Source organism: Schistocerca piceifrons, chromosome X, assembly GCF_021461385.2.
Source record: "Schistocerca piceifrons isolate TAMUIC-IGC-003096 chromosome X, iqSchPice1.1, whole genome shotgun sequence".
Classification (NCBI taxonomy): Eukaryota; Metazoa; Arthropoda; class Insecta; order Orthoptera; family Acrididae; genus Schistocerca; species Schistocerca piceifrons.
Window position 1 is genome coordinate 872,034,008 of NC_060149.1, and position 16,067 is coordinate 872,050,074.

The 16,067-nt window shown below is 45.8% G+C and overlaps 1 protein-coding gene across 1 annotated transcript in view; it reads left to right on the forward strand.

Moving 5' to 3' along the window:
• Positions 1-16,067, forward strand: part of LOC124723156 — a 205,431-nt gene that overhangs the window by 75,616 nt on the left and 113,748 nt on the right. The window contains exon 3 of the mRNA XM_047248346.1: positions 10,785-10,877. Within this exon, the coding sequence (XP_047104302.1) occupies positions 10,785-10,877 (93 nt within the window). The remainder of the gene's footprint in view (positions 1-10,784; positions 10,878-16,067) is intronic.

Below are 16,067 nucleotides of genomic sequence, written 5' to 3' on the forward strand. Positions count from 1 at the left end.
CACATGTCCACATAACATCTTTTCTTTATTTGTGTGTGAGGAATGTTTCCTGAAAGTTTGGCCGTACCTTTTTGTAACACCCTGTATATATTTTGGCGACTAGTTTCGAATCGACGTTTCATTCTCAAGCCTGACCTACTAAGGGCTGCACTGAAATGGCGTGATCTTAATGACAACCCACTAAAATTGGCAAAACATGCGTCATGCAGTGACGGTAGATAAATGTCGCAATATCATATAAGTATGCTCACTATAAAAGTTAGAATCAAACTAAAACTGCAGCTGTGACAAATTGGTTAATAAATTCTTCATAAAACACTAGCTTTTGACATGCTGCGTCACATGTGACGCGACATGTGAAGTTGCTGTGTGTGGACGGGTTACTCCTGTAACCGAAATTGCAGATCTGAAGATGGTTCTAGAGGAATCGAAACCGGTCATGTGAATAAACATTTTTGCAATCGATTGCGATATCCCATCAGACATTGTCTGTTTTTGCAAAGCGACATTGAGATTCACTTTTTGCCCCGATTTCGCCCGTCTCGAGGCGCTCGATTGTCTAACGATTCCTGCGCGATGAAGCGAAGATGCCGCTGAACGAAATCTTAGGGATCCATCTTTCCATAGTCCGTAGTACTGTCTATGTGAAAATGATTGTGTACGCTGCATCTGAAAAAATCGTACGAGAGGCCCACGATGGACTACGCTTCTATCACTCTGACGGCAACGTGGGACCCGCCACGGTTCACGATACTGGTCTCAGTGTCAGAACGATCAGAGTGTTCAAACTACCTTTCGAACTCTCTGCGGGCGTTGTGATCGAGGCGCTCTGACGCTACGGTACGGTCATCTGACAGGTTGCCGAAAAGTGGACACAATTCAGGACATATTCTGTCCTGAACGGTGTGCGGCAAGTTCGCATTGGACTTCTAAGCCGTGTACCCCGCTACCTCTGGATCGGAGGTTTCAGGGCCATAGTTTTATGCGATTACTTCCTCTTACGGACGTGCCACCTCCAATCATCGTGACAGTCCTGCCAGTGATGCATGCGGCGGCACTCACCACGACGACGACAACTTCCAGTCTGTCGCATGGCCACCTCGACCAGTGCCACATGTCTCAGCACCATCAAGTGGACGTTCTTGCGGTCGCTAACAATGGGGAGGCCGTCTTACGGCCGTCGTCCGCGACCCGCAACGGGACGAGTGACGCCACCCCACATCCTCTCGACACGTTTATCGTACTTACAGCGGCCTCCGAGTCGGGACGTCACACCTCTCTGCCGTCATCTGATACAGAATAACACGTGTATAAACAGTGATCACCATGCCGACGCAAACGTCGCCGTCGGTCAGTCACAAGCCCGGCGACCTTCCCCTCCACGACGACGCTCCAACCCTTCGGGCAGGTGTGTCCCCCTCGGAAATGAGGCCTCCGGCCCTTTCCGACCATTGCGTGTTCACGTGCACCTTACTCCTGTCACCACAACCCACCAGTTTGGCGGGGTCGAGGTACCTGGAAGCTCGATAACTCTCTTCTCCGCGACCCGATTTGTCGACGATGTATGACTGCTACACTGACATTCTGCGACAACGTCGACGATGCTGTCGCGGATGACCAGTGCGAAGCCTGCGATCAGGAGGGAGGTCATCCAATGCGGCAGAGATGCAGCGGCGTGGCATCCTGATACTACGCACCATTATTACACCGCGTTCCGCGATCTTGATGTCCTCCCACTGTCACCGGACGTCCATCGCGAACGCCAATGCACCAAAACCAAACTTCTGTCTCTTCAACGTGGTGGGGCGGTCTCGCCGTCGACACACCGTTGATGAGGAGCCTCCATCCACGCTTCGTGCCACATCTGACCTCCGTCATCGACATCGACGACGTTCCCTCATCTCCACCATCGGACCTTCAGCTCATTGAAGTTCCCACATTGGACTGAGACGTCCAGGAGTGGTTCAATATATCCTTCCACGTACCACAAGACTTTGTCAACGCATTCTCATACCGCTGCCCAAACCGAAAGAGGGTACACACACCACCAACTTTCCCCCCTCACTTTACTCAATGCGGATTATAAAATCTATGCGCGTATCTTGGCGTTGCACATTACTTGCAGTACTTTCTTCAGAACAAACATCACGAGATGGTGGGGTCACTCTCCAGACGGCAACAGATGAATGCTGGGACCTTTCTGCCCTGGCCACCTCCTGCCGCCTCTGTGCAGAATTGGTGTCGACAAATTTCAGCAGCATCTTCGACTGGGTCTACCACCATCTCCTCTCAGTGACGGAATGCATGGGTCCCTGTTCATAGACACCATTAGCCACTTACTTTGCACTGTCACGTCCACGGTCCAGGTGAACGGACGATTGGCTGGACTGATTTCCTTCCGGCGTTCGGTCAGGCGGCGATGCTCTCTATCTACTGTTTTGTATACGATCGCCCTCGAGCCTCACATCAAAGACCTCCTACCCGGTGTTACAGAAATTACATTGTCCAACCGCACGTTCCGTTGGTGAGCCTATGCGGACGACCTCTTATTTGTTGCACGCTCGCCCACAGAAATGCGCGATGCCATAGCACGGATCCAACATTATGGACAGTCATCAGGTAGGCTCACCTCAGTGTTACCAAATCGAGGATCATGAACATCTGACGTGGGCTGAAAGATGGGAAACTACTACCTTTGCCCTCTGCCACAATGCTCCGTTATCTGGGTAGCGACTTCACCAGGTCCACCCAGCATACCGCAGTGAAAACATACCATTGACTGCTGCAGTCCATCCGTTACTACATTCACCACAGTCTCCTGCGCGGCCTGAATCCATTACAGAGAGTGACTTATGTCAAGATATACGTGGCACCTAAGTTGATTCATGCCGCCCAAGTACTCTCTCTCTCTACAATTGATCCTGAGATGTCAACTCCAATAGGCCCTTCGGTACTTCTGCTGGCACCATCTTAAAAATCGGATACGAGATCCTCGCCCTTCTATCTGCAAAAGGTGGTCCCAGTCTTGTCCACACCGGGGCAAGGGCCACTGCATTATATGTAAACACTATGATGAGATACCGACGGGAACCTTCGCCATCCCTTACGCAATTCATCTTGGAAATCTGTACACCGGACTCACCTGCCCCACCAATCAACGTAGTGCACACTGCTCCTTCGCTATCTCACATTTCCACCTAGTTCGTCGAACTTAGTTACATACACCACGCTCTTTCAACAACGCGCCCACCGCCGGCGAAGAATTTTTATAAGTTGTCGATGCACAACCCGTGCAACGAGTTGGAGGCACAACACTGGAACGTCCAATGGTCAACGGTGTGGAAGACTGTCAATGAACCTTCCCTTGCGCCTGACGTCAGAGCGTTTTGGTACCACAAAGTCAATGGCAAATTTCCCAATAACGAATACATCGAATCGGTCTGGCTGCATCACCACTTTGCACAAGTTGGCTATGCGAGGACACTGACGAGCACCACCTTACATTCACTACAAAACGCAGTATCTCGTTCCTAATCCAATGTGTATATTGAACTTATTTTCTTATTTTTTAATTATTTTTTCTTTCATTCCTAAATTCAAATTTTAGTTCCTGTGTTTGTCTGCCAGAGATATTGTGGGCCACCGTACCACTCTATCCCTTCCAAGGAACGTCCTGATGCGCTGACCCACTCTTGTATCGTCGATGTAAGTTAAAAAATACAAAAAATAAGATAAAATAAAAATAACAATAAAACAAAATTATATTAAATTAAAAAATTAAAAAATCAATTTTTGTCGTTACCTTGACCTAATTCCTTTCCCGTCACATTCGATGCAGCGGGTGAGGGGTGGGGACGTGGCGGCCAGACCCCGAGTTGCGACCGCTGCCCGCTTCGTCCTCCTGTCCTCCCTGTTACGACTCATTTTGCTGTTGTCAGGTATAAAAGAAATTCTGGAGCACTTGCCCGCGAAGGCAAAGGACCCAAGTTCGAATCTCGAAAAAAAAATTTTAGAAATTGGATAGAGCACTTACTCGCGAAAGGCAAAAGTCTAGAGTTTGAGTCTCGGTCCGGCACACAGTTTCAGTCTGCCAAGAAGTTTAATAAACCACATACTAATACTCACAAACGCCGCAGATACTTGCAGTGCCGTATGTGCAGTTTAGCTCATCTCATTTCTCTCGTCTGCTTGTGTTCCTCCTCCCTGTATATTCTCTTAACGAGTGGAATTAGCTGAGTGGCAGATAACGCCAAGTGCGGCCTCCCACCTGCGCAACCCAATCCCTGTCGTGCAAGTCTGCCCTCTTCACTTTGAGTCGAGCAGGTGGTGAGGTACACCGCCTGAGAGGTAGGAAACACTTAGTTAACGCCTATTGTCACGTCTACTTTGCGTAATTGGAATTGGAACTGTTGTACGGCTGTCGGACGAAACTTCCACCGTGGTCTTCGAAGGCACTTCAGCTCGGCGCTCAAGCTATACAAAAGGCGAATTGTCTCGGAATTCTACAAGTGGTGTATATATAAGTAAGCAGATGCATGATGCTTTGCGGGAAAAGCGAGACAGAGAATAACTTACGGCCTCATAAATGTGCTTTCTGTCTCTGTTCCATACCACACGCTTCGACCATTGCCCACCCTAGCAGCTGCAACATTGAGATCAGCTCCGGATTTAGCCTTTTCCTATGTAATTTTTTATGCTGTGAAAAACTATCGTCGTCGCTTCTTAAAGTAATACTTGGCATATTTGCTGTAGGCAAATAGCGTTACCATACGTAAAGTGACGCCAGACGTTGTACACGTACGCTGTACAAGACACAAGAGACGCGAGCTGCCGGCCGGGTGGCCGAGCGGTTCTAGGCGCTACAGTCTGGATCCGCGCGACTGCTACGGTCGCAGGTTCAAATCCTGCCTCGGGCATGGTTGTGTGTGGTCGTTAGGTTAGTTAGGTTTAATTAGTTCTAAGTTCAAGGGGACTGATGACCTTAGAAGGTAAGTCCCATAGTGCTCAGAGCCATTAGACGCGGGCTTCGGATAAACGCGCCAGAATGACACTGTTGGCTGGTATACTGCTCCTTCCCACTGCGCATCGCTCCGCCGCCGAAGCACTATAGTGCTCATCACTTCAAGGGCACCAGCCATGTAACTGAACATCTAAAAGACCTCCGTTTCATACGATCACAACTATTAATCGTCGTTAAAGACTTTCCACATAACCCGATAAGCTGAATGTAGAATTCATTTCCAATAGTTCGGAAGCAGGGTGACTATTGGTGTCTTGTTTTATGTGAAACTATGAAACGTGTATCGGCGCTCTAGTTAACCCAGAAGATGTCCTGTAGGATTCGTACTTGGTTTTGAAATAGCTAATCCGAAAATTCACTTGATTTTCTTCCATTTGCAATGGCCCCTGCTTTTTTGCACTGGAGCCTTGTAGACACAGAATGGGTATCCTACGGGGATGCTAAAACAGCGCGGCGTGGCACTGCAGCCGTGGTATTCAGTCAATGCACCTGACGACTATTAGGAGGAAAAGAAACTCGGCGATAAGGGACTGAAGACCACGCGATGTTGACCGGCCGCGGGTATATTCTGTACCGATAGCGGGCTGAGGAACATGTGGCCAGCGCACCACTCTCCCAGCCGCTGTCAGCTTTCCGGGCCCTAGAGCCGCTACTTGTAATTGAACCAGGTCCTCCACGTGGCAACAGGTATGTTGACCAAATGCGGACCAATATTAGTAACGGCACCCAGTATTAATAACGGCTCACACAGTAGCCTAGTAGAGGAGCACACCTTTATCCGCGAAGGGATGTTCAGATATTAAGCGGGAACACAGCGCGAAATTGATAGGAAAGACGGCCTGAGTCTTGTTCGTGAGAGCCTGTTCCTGAATATTCTGGTTTTCAGTGGTCCCTAAGTAGCAATACGTATTTAACCTTTCGAAACTTCATCATTTTTGTCGACTTGTATTCTAATTCATCGTATAATTCTTTCCCTACAACTGGCTGTTTGCTCTCGCCATAGCTGATGTGCAGATCAATCCCCTGAGCCGGTTAATCATAAAAGATAAGTAGATATACAGCGATTTATTTTATTTTATTTATTTTTATTTTTATTTATTTTTTATTTATTTATTTATTATTTTTTTTTTTTTTTTTTGTGAAAGGACACTGAATTCTTCAGCATAAAACAAGATTTTATGGCAGTCATTAATGAACGGGAAACATTGCCTTCTTATTCCTTTCTTCACCACAAGGTTACCTACCGAGCGTCAAAACGAATTTCTTGAAGCCTTTCTCCATTCAAACTATCCTAGACATCGGACAACGAAACAGATCAATATGTCACCACAACTATGGTTTCGTATTCCCATTCCTTGGCTTCGTCCACTCGCAACGAAATTATCGGCGTCCGACCTAACCCATACCTCGGATTATGTTACAGATCAGTATTGAAGAAATGAAAAGACATCTTTAAACGTTTGACACTAAGGCTGCTAATTGCACTCTAAGACAAAGAAACAGACGCACCACAAACAAATTATCCGAATGGAACGGAAATCAGTAGATGTTAAGCACGTGTACTGACAAACAAGTGATCATAATTTCAGAAAAAATGGAGGATTTAGTCAAATTGAGCAAGTCAAGAACGCGTTGAGCCACTTCTGGTCATTATGCAAGCAGTTATTCGGCTTGGCATTAAATTTCTGGATTCCCTCCTGGGAATGGGACTGGGTCCTGAGAGCTGTCCACTAGGCGTGCATATACACAGTCATACAGAAAGCAGAGCAAAAGCTCTCCGGATGCGGAGGTGACTGGATACAGTCGAGTGCATTGCTATATTACACGTCCCGATCAATTCATTTGGGCTAGGTGGTAGCAGCTGTGCTACATTTACAATCAATTTTAGAACACAGAACGACATGTTATGTCATGAACACATATATAGATCTGACCTCAAATCGATAGAACTGCGAAAAATTACGAGGGAATAGGTATAAATTGATCGAATATAGAACCTAATGCGGTGAAATTGAGGAAGTACTTTGCTATTTTCTGGTTCGCGCCGAACAATTTGTATATGGCACCAAGTATGCTGCAATAGGAGGAATCCGGGAAAAGGTGGACATGGAAACGAAGGGAATAACGGAGGCAGTCAATTTTTTCTCATCAAGGCAGCATTATACTGTATGTCTATTGAGGTACCAGTGATTCCGGATGAAGCAGTTACGTGACATATCCTGAGTTCTACTCGTATACAGCAACGTGTTCTGTATGTGTTTTAAAGCACTGTATACTTGCGATCGTTAACGGTAAACCTGTCGGTCATCGGAGGACTTCCATCTCATGTGTGATGAAACTTGACACACTCCTCTAAAGGAGCTTTCATTTATGTGATCACCCTTGTCACATCTTGGGTGTAAAACCGAGACTTCAGGGTCATAACTAACTTAGCGGTAAGAGCTTGTGATGCGCTGCAAGCCCTGTGTACACATTTGCCCGACTGATGTGCTGTTTACGGAGTTAGTGACGGACTGACCTGTAATTTTCAGATGTCGGACGCTGCTGCTATGCGTTTATCTGTTTCCTTGTAGGATGTATCCCCAGCTACTAACTATCATTTCATGTAGGCCTGATGCAGGCATCGTATAATTTCTGAACCGTGATCGGATGTGAACAGTGGACACTATTTGTCTCCGCAAAGCTATACTGTGCTCGTATCATGCAAAGCAAATGTTTTACGATTCGATAAGATAGTTCAGCGTAGAGAAACTGTGAAGGAGGATGTATGTCTGAAAGGCTGGAAAGGTATTCGATTTAACATTATTGCCCGTTTTAGGCTTAGGAGTGTGTGTGTTTATGTTCTCTATCTTACCAATACCTTAGAGGTACTGATCTTGGACTCTAGAACAATAATTTAGAGTTGATAGCTCCGTTGATTTAGGTAAAAATGTGTCCAACTCAAAGAGAGAGAGAGAGAGAGAGAGAGAGAGAGAGAGAGAGAGCGCAGACGATCTTGTGTCATCACGCGACTTCACAGTAGCGCCCTCTGGTTGGCACGATATGAACTAAGTCAGTTGCGCTATGGAACTCGTGGTGAACACAGTGGGTGCCGTCATCTTGAATACTGGTACTTGTATCATGATCTGACGTCACGGTGGCGCTCTCTGGTGGCGACGATATGAACTAAGCCAGTTGGAGTCCGGACCCAGTGACGAACACACATGCTTGAAAATGGTTAAATAATAAAGACAAGTCCTTTTTTCCCGCCATTTTCCTAGGTGTGACGCATTATCATGTTGGAATTTGAACTTCGTGCCATTTTCTGGGGGAGAGGGGGGTGGGGGGTTATGTTTGTGGAGGTAGCCCGATTGACCTTATTCCCGCCAAAATTCAAACTTCCCGCCAAAATCAGCCATCTTGATTGACATCAAGGCCGCCATCTTGGATAACGGTACCTTGGGCCTGTATCACTGTTGTTCCTGTTGTGACTTGGCAAGACAGCCAAGCCACTACGAGGTGAAGCCGAAAGGCACGCGTTTAAGCTCACGCAGGATGGCGTGAGGTCTGGAACAGGACAAGTAATGAAGACTAGGAAATAAAGTATGTAACTTCTGGAATACTTAACTTTAATCCATAATTGGTAAACATCGGTCTGACGGTACATGCATCACAAGGTAAATAGCAAATGATAATGGCGCCTTGCTAGGTCGTAGCAAATGACGTAGCTGAAGGCTATGCTAACTATCGTCTCGGCAATTGAGAGCGTAATTTGTCAGTTAACCATCGCTAGCAAAGTCGGCTGTACAACTGGGGCGAGTGCTAGGAAGTCTCTCTAGACCTGCCGTGTAGCGGCGCTCGGTCTGCAATCACTGACAGTGGCGACACGCGGGTCCGACGTATACTAACGGACCGCGGCCGATTTAAAGGCTACCACCTAGCAAGTGTGGTGTCTGGTGGTGACACCACAGTTCCAATTCTATCATGACAAATTATGTCCAGCTGGTGTGTTAGATCATCAAAATCCCGAGCTGGTTGGAGAGCCGTGTCTATAATACTCCAAAAGTTCTCAGTTGGAGAGAGATCCGACGACGAGATGTCCGGCAGCCTTGATGGCCAATGGAGGGCTTTGCAAGCACAAAGACAAGCAGGGGAAACTCTCACCGCTTTCGGTCAGGCATTATCGTGCCGAAATGGAAGCCCATGATGGCTTGCCACGAATGATAATAAAACGGGGCATAGAATATCGGCAATGTACCGCTGTGGTGAAAGGGTGCTGTGGGCGACAGTCAGGATTGTATCCCACCACTGTCCGTGGCGTCTCAAGACACGTCTTCAGCCTGGAATCTCAATGACTGGAGTAGAATTGTCTTCAGTGATGAATCCTGCTTTGAATTAAGCACCAATGACCAGCGAAGACATGTCTGTAGATGCCCCGGATTGCGGTGGGATACCATCTTGACTCGCCCAATGTATGGCCAAGCAACCAGGAGTGATGATCTGGGATGTCATTTCTTTTCATAGCAGGACCCCTTTGGTTGTCATCCACGGCTCGTTACAGCACAGCGGTACGTCGACGATATTCTACGCCCCGTTTTGTTGTCAATCATGACAAATCATCCTGGGTTTACATTTCAGCAAGATAATGCCCTCACGCACACAGCAAGAGTTTCAACTGTTTGTCTTCGTGTTTACCAAACCCTACCTTGGACAGCAAGGTCGTTGGATGTCTGCTCAGTCGAGGACGTTTGGAGCATTATGTGTAGGCCCCTCCAACTAGTTCTGGATCTGTCTATCTAACGTGCTAGTTGGACAGAATTTGGTAGAGTAGCCCACAGGAAGACACCCAACAACCCTGTCAATCAATGCCAAGCTGAATAACTGCTTGCGTAAGGGCGAGAGGTGGACCAACACGTTATTGACTTGCTCAGTTTCTCAAGCTCTTACTCTTGAATAAATCATCCTATTTTTCTGGAAGTTGTAATCATTTGTTTGTCAGTGCATGTAAATCTACTGATTTCCGTCCCATTCCAATAATACCTTCGTGGTGCGTCGTTTATCTGTCTTAGAATGTATTTATTGGCTGATTGGTTCCCGGATTTTTCCATTTTTACAAGTCACGTATTTTGTATTTGGGATATGTTTGATGTGGACAGCTGTGTTTATGTCATCACACTTAAATATAACTCAGATTTGTGTTTAAAGGATATCACAGTGGTAATTACATCTTGATGTAGTATGTTATGTATGAGCATAAAGTATATTTTTCTTAATTGTGTATCTTCATTATCCAGCATGATCGGATTAGATAACGCTCGAAAATGAACATACTGCAGTAAGGTGTAGGTACAATTGTGACAACCTTTAAACATAGATCTGAGCAACCTTTAAGTGTGGTAAGAAAGATAGAACTGTCCACATCGAACTTACACCAAATACAAAATACGTCGCTTTTGAAAAGGGGAAAAGTCCGGAACTAGTCGGCCAATAAATAAACAAATTTGCTGTTGAACATTTAAAAATATTTTTTCTTCTATATTTAATAGCTGCAAGACATGAAGGAGTGAAAACCTTTACAGATAGGCATGTCACCACAATCTAAGTCCGAAAAAAATAATACAGACGAAAAGAAATATATTTCCTGTAGTCTGTTCCCTATCTTTTTCCACACGTATGAAGTCACCTGTCACGGCACCAGTACTTCACAGAGCGAAGCAGTCCCGGTAAACTACAGTAGTAAAGTTTCCGTGCTGCAAGTGACAAACGCGTGCTGTGTATGTTCCAGGCGACGGGATGGCGCCTACTTCAACTCTCTGGGAGCACGCCAGCGAATCCGCTACGCCTGTCGCACCTGCTCTTCGCAAGACTGTCAGCAGAGGTGAGTACAGGATTCGCTAAAATACTACTACTGCCTTATACAGGGTGTTACAAAAAGGTACGGCCAAACTTTCAGGAAACATTCCTCACACACAAAGAAAGAAAATATGTTATGTGGACATGTCTCCGGAAACGCATACTTTCCATGTTAGAGCTCATTTTATTACTTCTCTTCAAATCACATTAATCATGGAATGGAAACACACAGCAACAGAACGTACCAGCGTGACTTCAAACACTTTGTTACAGGAAATGTTCAAAATGTCCTCCGTTAGCGAGGATACATGCATCCACCCTCCGTCGCGTGGAATCCCTGATGCGCTGATGTAGCCCTGGAGAATGGCGTACTGTAATACACCCGTCCACAATACGAGCACGAAGAGTCTCTACATTTGGTACTGGGGTTGCGTAGACAAGAGCTTTCAAATGACCCCATAAATGAAAGTCAAGAGGGTTGAGGTCAGGAGAGCGTGGAGGCCATGGAATTGGTCCGCCTCTACCAATCCATCAGTCACCGAATCTGTTGTTGAGAAGCGTACGAACACTTCGACTGAAATGTGCAAGAGCTCCATCGTGCATGAACCACATGTTGTGTCGTACTTGTAAAGGCACATGTTCTAGCAGCACAGGTAGAGTATCCTGTATGAAATCATGATAACTTGTTCCATTGAGCGTAGGTGGAAGAACATGGGGCCCAATCAAGACATCACCAACAATGCCTGCCCCAAATGGTTCAAATGGCTCTGAGCACTATGGGACTCAACTGCTGAGGTCATTAGTCCCCTAGAACTTAGAACTAGTTAAACCTAACTAATCTAAGGACATCACACATATCCATGCACGAGGCAGGATTTGAACCTGCGACCGTAGCGGTCTCGCGGTTCCAGACTGCAGCGCCAGAACCGCGCCGTTACTTCGGCCGCGTGCCCCAACGTTCACAGAAAATGTTTCTGGACACATGTCCACATAACATCTTTTCTTTATTTGTGTGTGAGGACTGTTTCCTGAAAGTTTGGCCGTACCTTTTTGTAACACCCTGTATACTCTAAAAGGGAACAGCTGAGGCTTATAAAAGTAAATTTAACACAGTGCTTGTAGGGCGGCCTCGGATGTCGTGTTAGGTCTTAACAGAAAACAGTTTCATTGAAACTGCTTTCACCTAGCACAAAATGTTTCCCTGTACAATATGTTCTCGTGTGGCTACATTTCAGTTCCAGTTTTCACCCATTTATCTCCGAGGACGAGGTGAAAAATAATGCCTCCGAATTTTTTATTCTGTTCTCAATATTGGTTGAGGTATTACATGTCATGCATATGTCGGCCGACTTTCGCGCTTCGCTGACGGAAATTTCACCCTCTGCCGCTACAGCGCTCCACATTGTAGCTTGTAACATGGCTATGTCGGTGCATGAAAAACTGAAAGCACGAATTCGAAGAGTTCATCTACAAATGGGACACCGACTCCTTCACTATGATAATGCCAGACCACACATGAGCATTGTGATATCCGCAACAAACCGACACCATGTGTTCGCTGTCATCGATCGTCCTCCATAGAGCCCGACTTGGTTCCATCCGATTTTCATCTGCTTCCTAAACTTAAAGAACACCGTCAAGGACTTTAATTTGATAGTCATGAAGCTGTGAAAGCAGAGGTGAGGATTTGGTTCAAATGGTTCTGAGCACTATGGGACTTAACATCTGTGGTCATCAGTCCCCTAGAACTTAGAACTACTTAAACCTAACTAACCTCTAGGACATCACACACATGCATGCCCGAGGCAGGATTCGAACCTGTGACCGTAGCAGTCGCGTGGTTCCGGACTGCGCGCCTAGAACCGCTAGACCACCGCGGCTGGCTGGTGAGGATTTGACTCTGTCAGAAAATCCAACATTCTACAGTGACGGTATGAACAAACTGGTCTCTCTTTGGGAGAAATGTGTTCGTCGCCAGTCGCCAGTGTGACTATATTGAGAAATAAACATCACGCCCCCGTATTTCTTTGTGGTGTCGTATTATCCTCTCCACCCGTGAGGCCTCGCGATTCGAGGCGCCATTTATGGATTGCGCGGCCTCTCCCACTGGTGGTTCGAATCGTCCTTTGGGCATGGGTCTGTGTGTTGTTCTTAGTATAATGTGAGGACACACCCATCCAGCCCCGTCCCTGTTCCCATTCTGGCACTACACAGCTGTCATTCCACCACCACAACCTTTTCCACTACTCCCCCCTCTCCCCACTCTCCCCTGCCCTCAGTCTAGCCTGCAGCACTTCACTACCCGCCACTCCCACCCCCACCCCCACCCCCACCGTACATCCCTCCCCCTCCCTGTTACAGCTTACTCCTTACCCCCACCTAGTCGCCCATCACGCACTGGTTCTGCTGCTCCCAGTGTGGTTTCAGTTGCCTGAGACTGCAAACGTGTGTGTAAGTTGTGTGTGTGTGTGTGTGTGTGTGTGTGTGTGTGTGTGTGTGTGTGTGTGTGTGTGTGTCTGTGTCTGTGTGGGTGTGTGTGTGTGTGTGTGTGTGTGTGTGTGTGTGTGTGGGTGTGGGCGCGCGCGCGAGCTACGTCTGTCTATTATGGACGAAGGCTTTAACAGCTTAAAGCTATAATTGTGAGAGTCCTTTTGTTGTGCCAATCTGCGGCTCAGCATCTCTGCTATATGGTGAGTAGTAACTTTCCTTTTCATAATATTGTTACATTCCATCCTGGATTTTCTATTGTTTGAGATATATATGAATAAAACGTTTTATTCAGCAACAAACACACACATGTACGTATGTATATCCTATTTTCTGTGTGCATTAGCATATTAGCGTTTTCCTGCAAACACGTGAATACGCTAATGCACACAGAAAATAGGATTCTCAGTGTTAATATTTTTGAAATGTATATATTCCAATACATATCCTTGTTGATGTTCGAATCACCTTCATAAACGCAAGGAAATAATGATCATAAAGTAATTTCTTGCATGTAATAATTTTCTACAGCCAGTAAATAAATTTTTAGGTTTTATGATAAACTTCAAAGCAATTATTTTTGACAGTACCTAAACACATTCCACATTTGACGCCCATGTCTGCTGCCTTGGAATTACAGCCAGGTTCCTGCATATTGAGGCATTCCTTGCGTTAACAAATTTTGATAGTTGGGGAACACTGTAATACGTAACTTCTTTAATTGATTGCAGCATAGCTCTTCTTAGCCTTTCTACTCACATTTTCTACATCATCCACATGTTTACTGTCAGAGGAATTCATTGAACAAGGACATCCTCTTCTCCTAACTACTGACAAGACAGCTTAACTTTCTTATTGTTTACCAGTCAGTTTCATCAACTCAGCAGGACAATCATCGGTAAAAAACGAGAATTCGTCATCGTCCCAGTCAGATAATTCTATATTGCTGTCATTAAGAAGAGCTTCTTACTGCACTTCAGTTAATATTTCATGCAATGCTGTAGAGCGTAGAAACAACGGTTATTTCAGTATCTCATCATCGAAAACCAAACAGAAATTAGCAAAGATGCATTATGATTCGAGGTTCACCTTCAGAAAATGTATTTCATAGTAACGAACAACGTTTATGCAAACCTGAACTAATTCTCAACATCTAGAAAAGGTAGGAATCGTTAGGTAAAAAACACAGATTCTCAGTCTAACGTTAGGGCAAAATTATTACTTGCATACCTTTTAGATTCGTAGAAGTAACCATTTTCTGCGTACGATCAGCTACAAGCAAACACACGAATTGTTTCTAGCAAGATGGTGAACCCTGGTTTTAAAACGAAGAACTGGATGGTCCACACTCTTGTACAATCCGTCTATAAGCAGAAAAATACGCCTATTTATGGAGAAAAAAGTAAGGTCCACATGTGTGGACCTAGGAAACAAGAGTTTACGAAAAGGAGAAAATTTTTCAGCCTGGGAGAAAGATGGCGTTGCTGTCAATAAAATGTTGTTGGTTATGTTGATGCATATGACAATACACAGCAAATCGAGCGTCGACTTCATCTGGGTGGTAGTTGCGTTAAAGGAGTTTTGAAGGTAGCCGCTCTATACAGGGTGGTCAAAATAATGATGGTCCGGAAAATAATTATAAGACTAACGCAGAATTGATCCTTCTTAATGGAGAGGAGAACTACCCATCACAGAAAATGCTAGAAAGCACGATTTCGATGCGCCAGTCGGTTGCTATCACGTGTCTGCCAATCCTCATCTTCAGCGTTCTCTTTCCCGAATACTTCACAGTGTCATTGCGTTAGGGTGAGTGAGAGAAACAGGCGTGTTTGCCGACCAGTTGAATGCAACAAATGGCTCTGAGCACTATGGGACTTAACTTCTGAGGTCATCAGTCTCCTAGAACTTAGAACTACTTAAACCTAACTAACCTAAAGACATCACACACATCCATGCCCGAGGCAGAATTCGAACCTGCGACCGTAGCGGTCGCGTAGCTCCAGACTGTAGCGCTTAGAACCGCTCGGCTGAATGAGACACAAAACGTTAATCACGGTAGAAACATAGTGCGTTCATTGTCCAGTTTTAAGTGAAGCATAATTCGAGGTAAACGCCTTTGCACAAGAGGTTTTCGACAAAACCTGCAACAAAGTGTGCAACGCAGAAGTTAGTGGCAGAACTGCGCGGAGTGGACTCCGTTACTATCCGAAGAGAGTTCCAAGAGTTGTTGCAAATACTTTCCGTGCCAGTTACCTTTTGCGCATCCTGTACGTATTTGGTTCCATCGCTTAAAAAATCAACAAAAATTATTTGTTTTCGACAGTGCGGTCTACTCCTTTTTCAACAGCTAAGAAATGGGCGACTGAATTAAAATATGTTCGCATATTTCTTGGATGTCTCACAGGCTCGGTGGGCCACATCTTTTATACATTGCTGGCCATTCAAAATGCAACACAAAGAAGGACCGGAGATGTCACAGCCAAGTTAATTTGCGAGGTAACACGTTGTACAAAGATCACACGATTGAAAATACAGTGAGGAAGGTGAAGAAATCAGTGTTGAGTATTGCCGCTATTGCTGGCCATAGTCGCAGCTACACGCCTCGGCACTGAATCAAAGAGGCTTTGGATGTGTTGTTGGGGTGTAGTAGTCCACGCTACTTCCGCATATTGCCAGCGTTGATCTGGTACAGCAACGGGTGGAGTATCCCAAACCAGTTGTTCCGCGA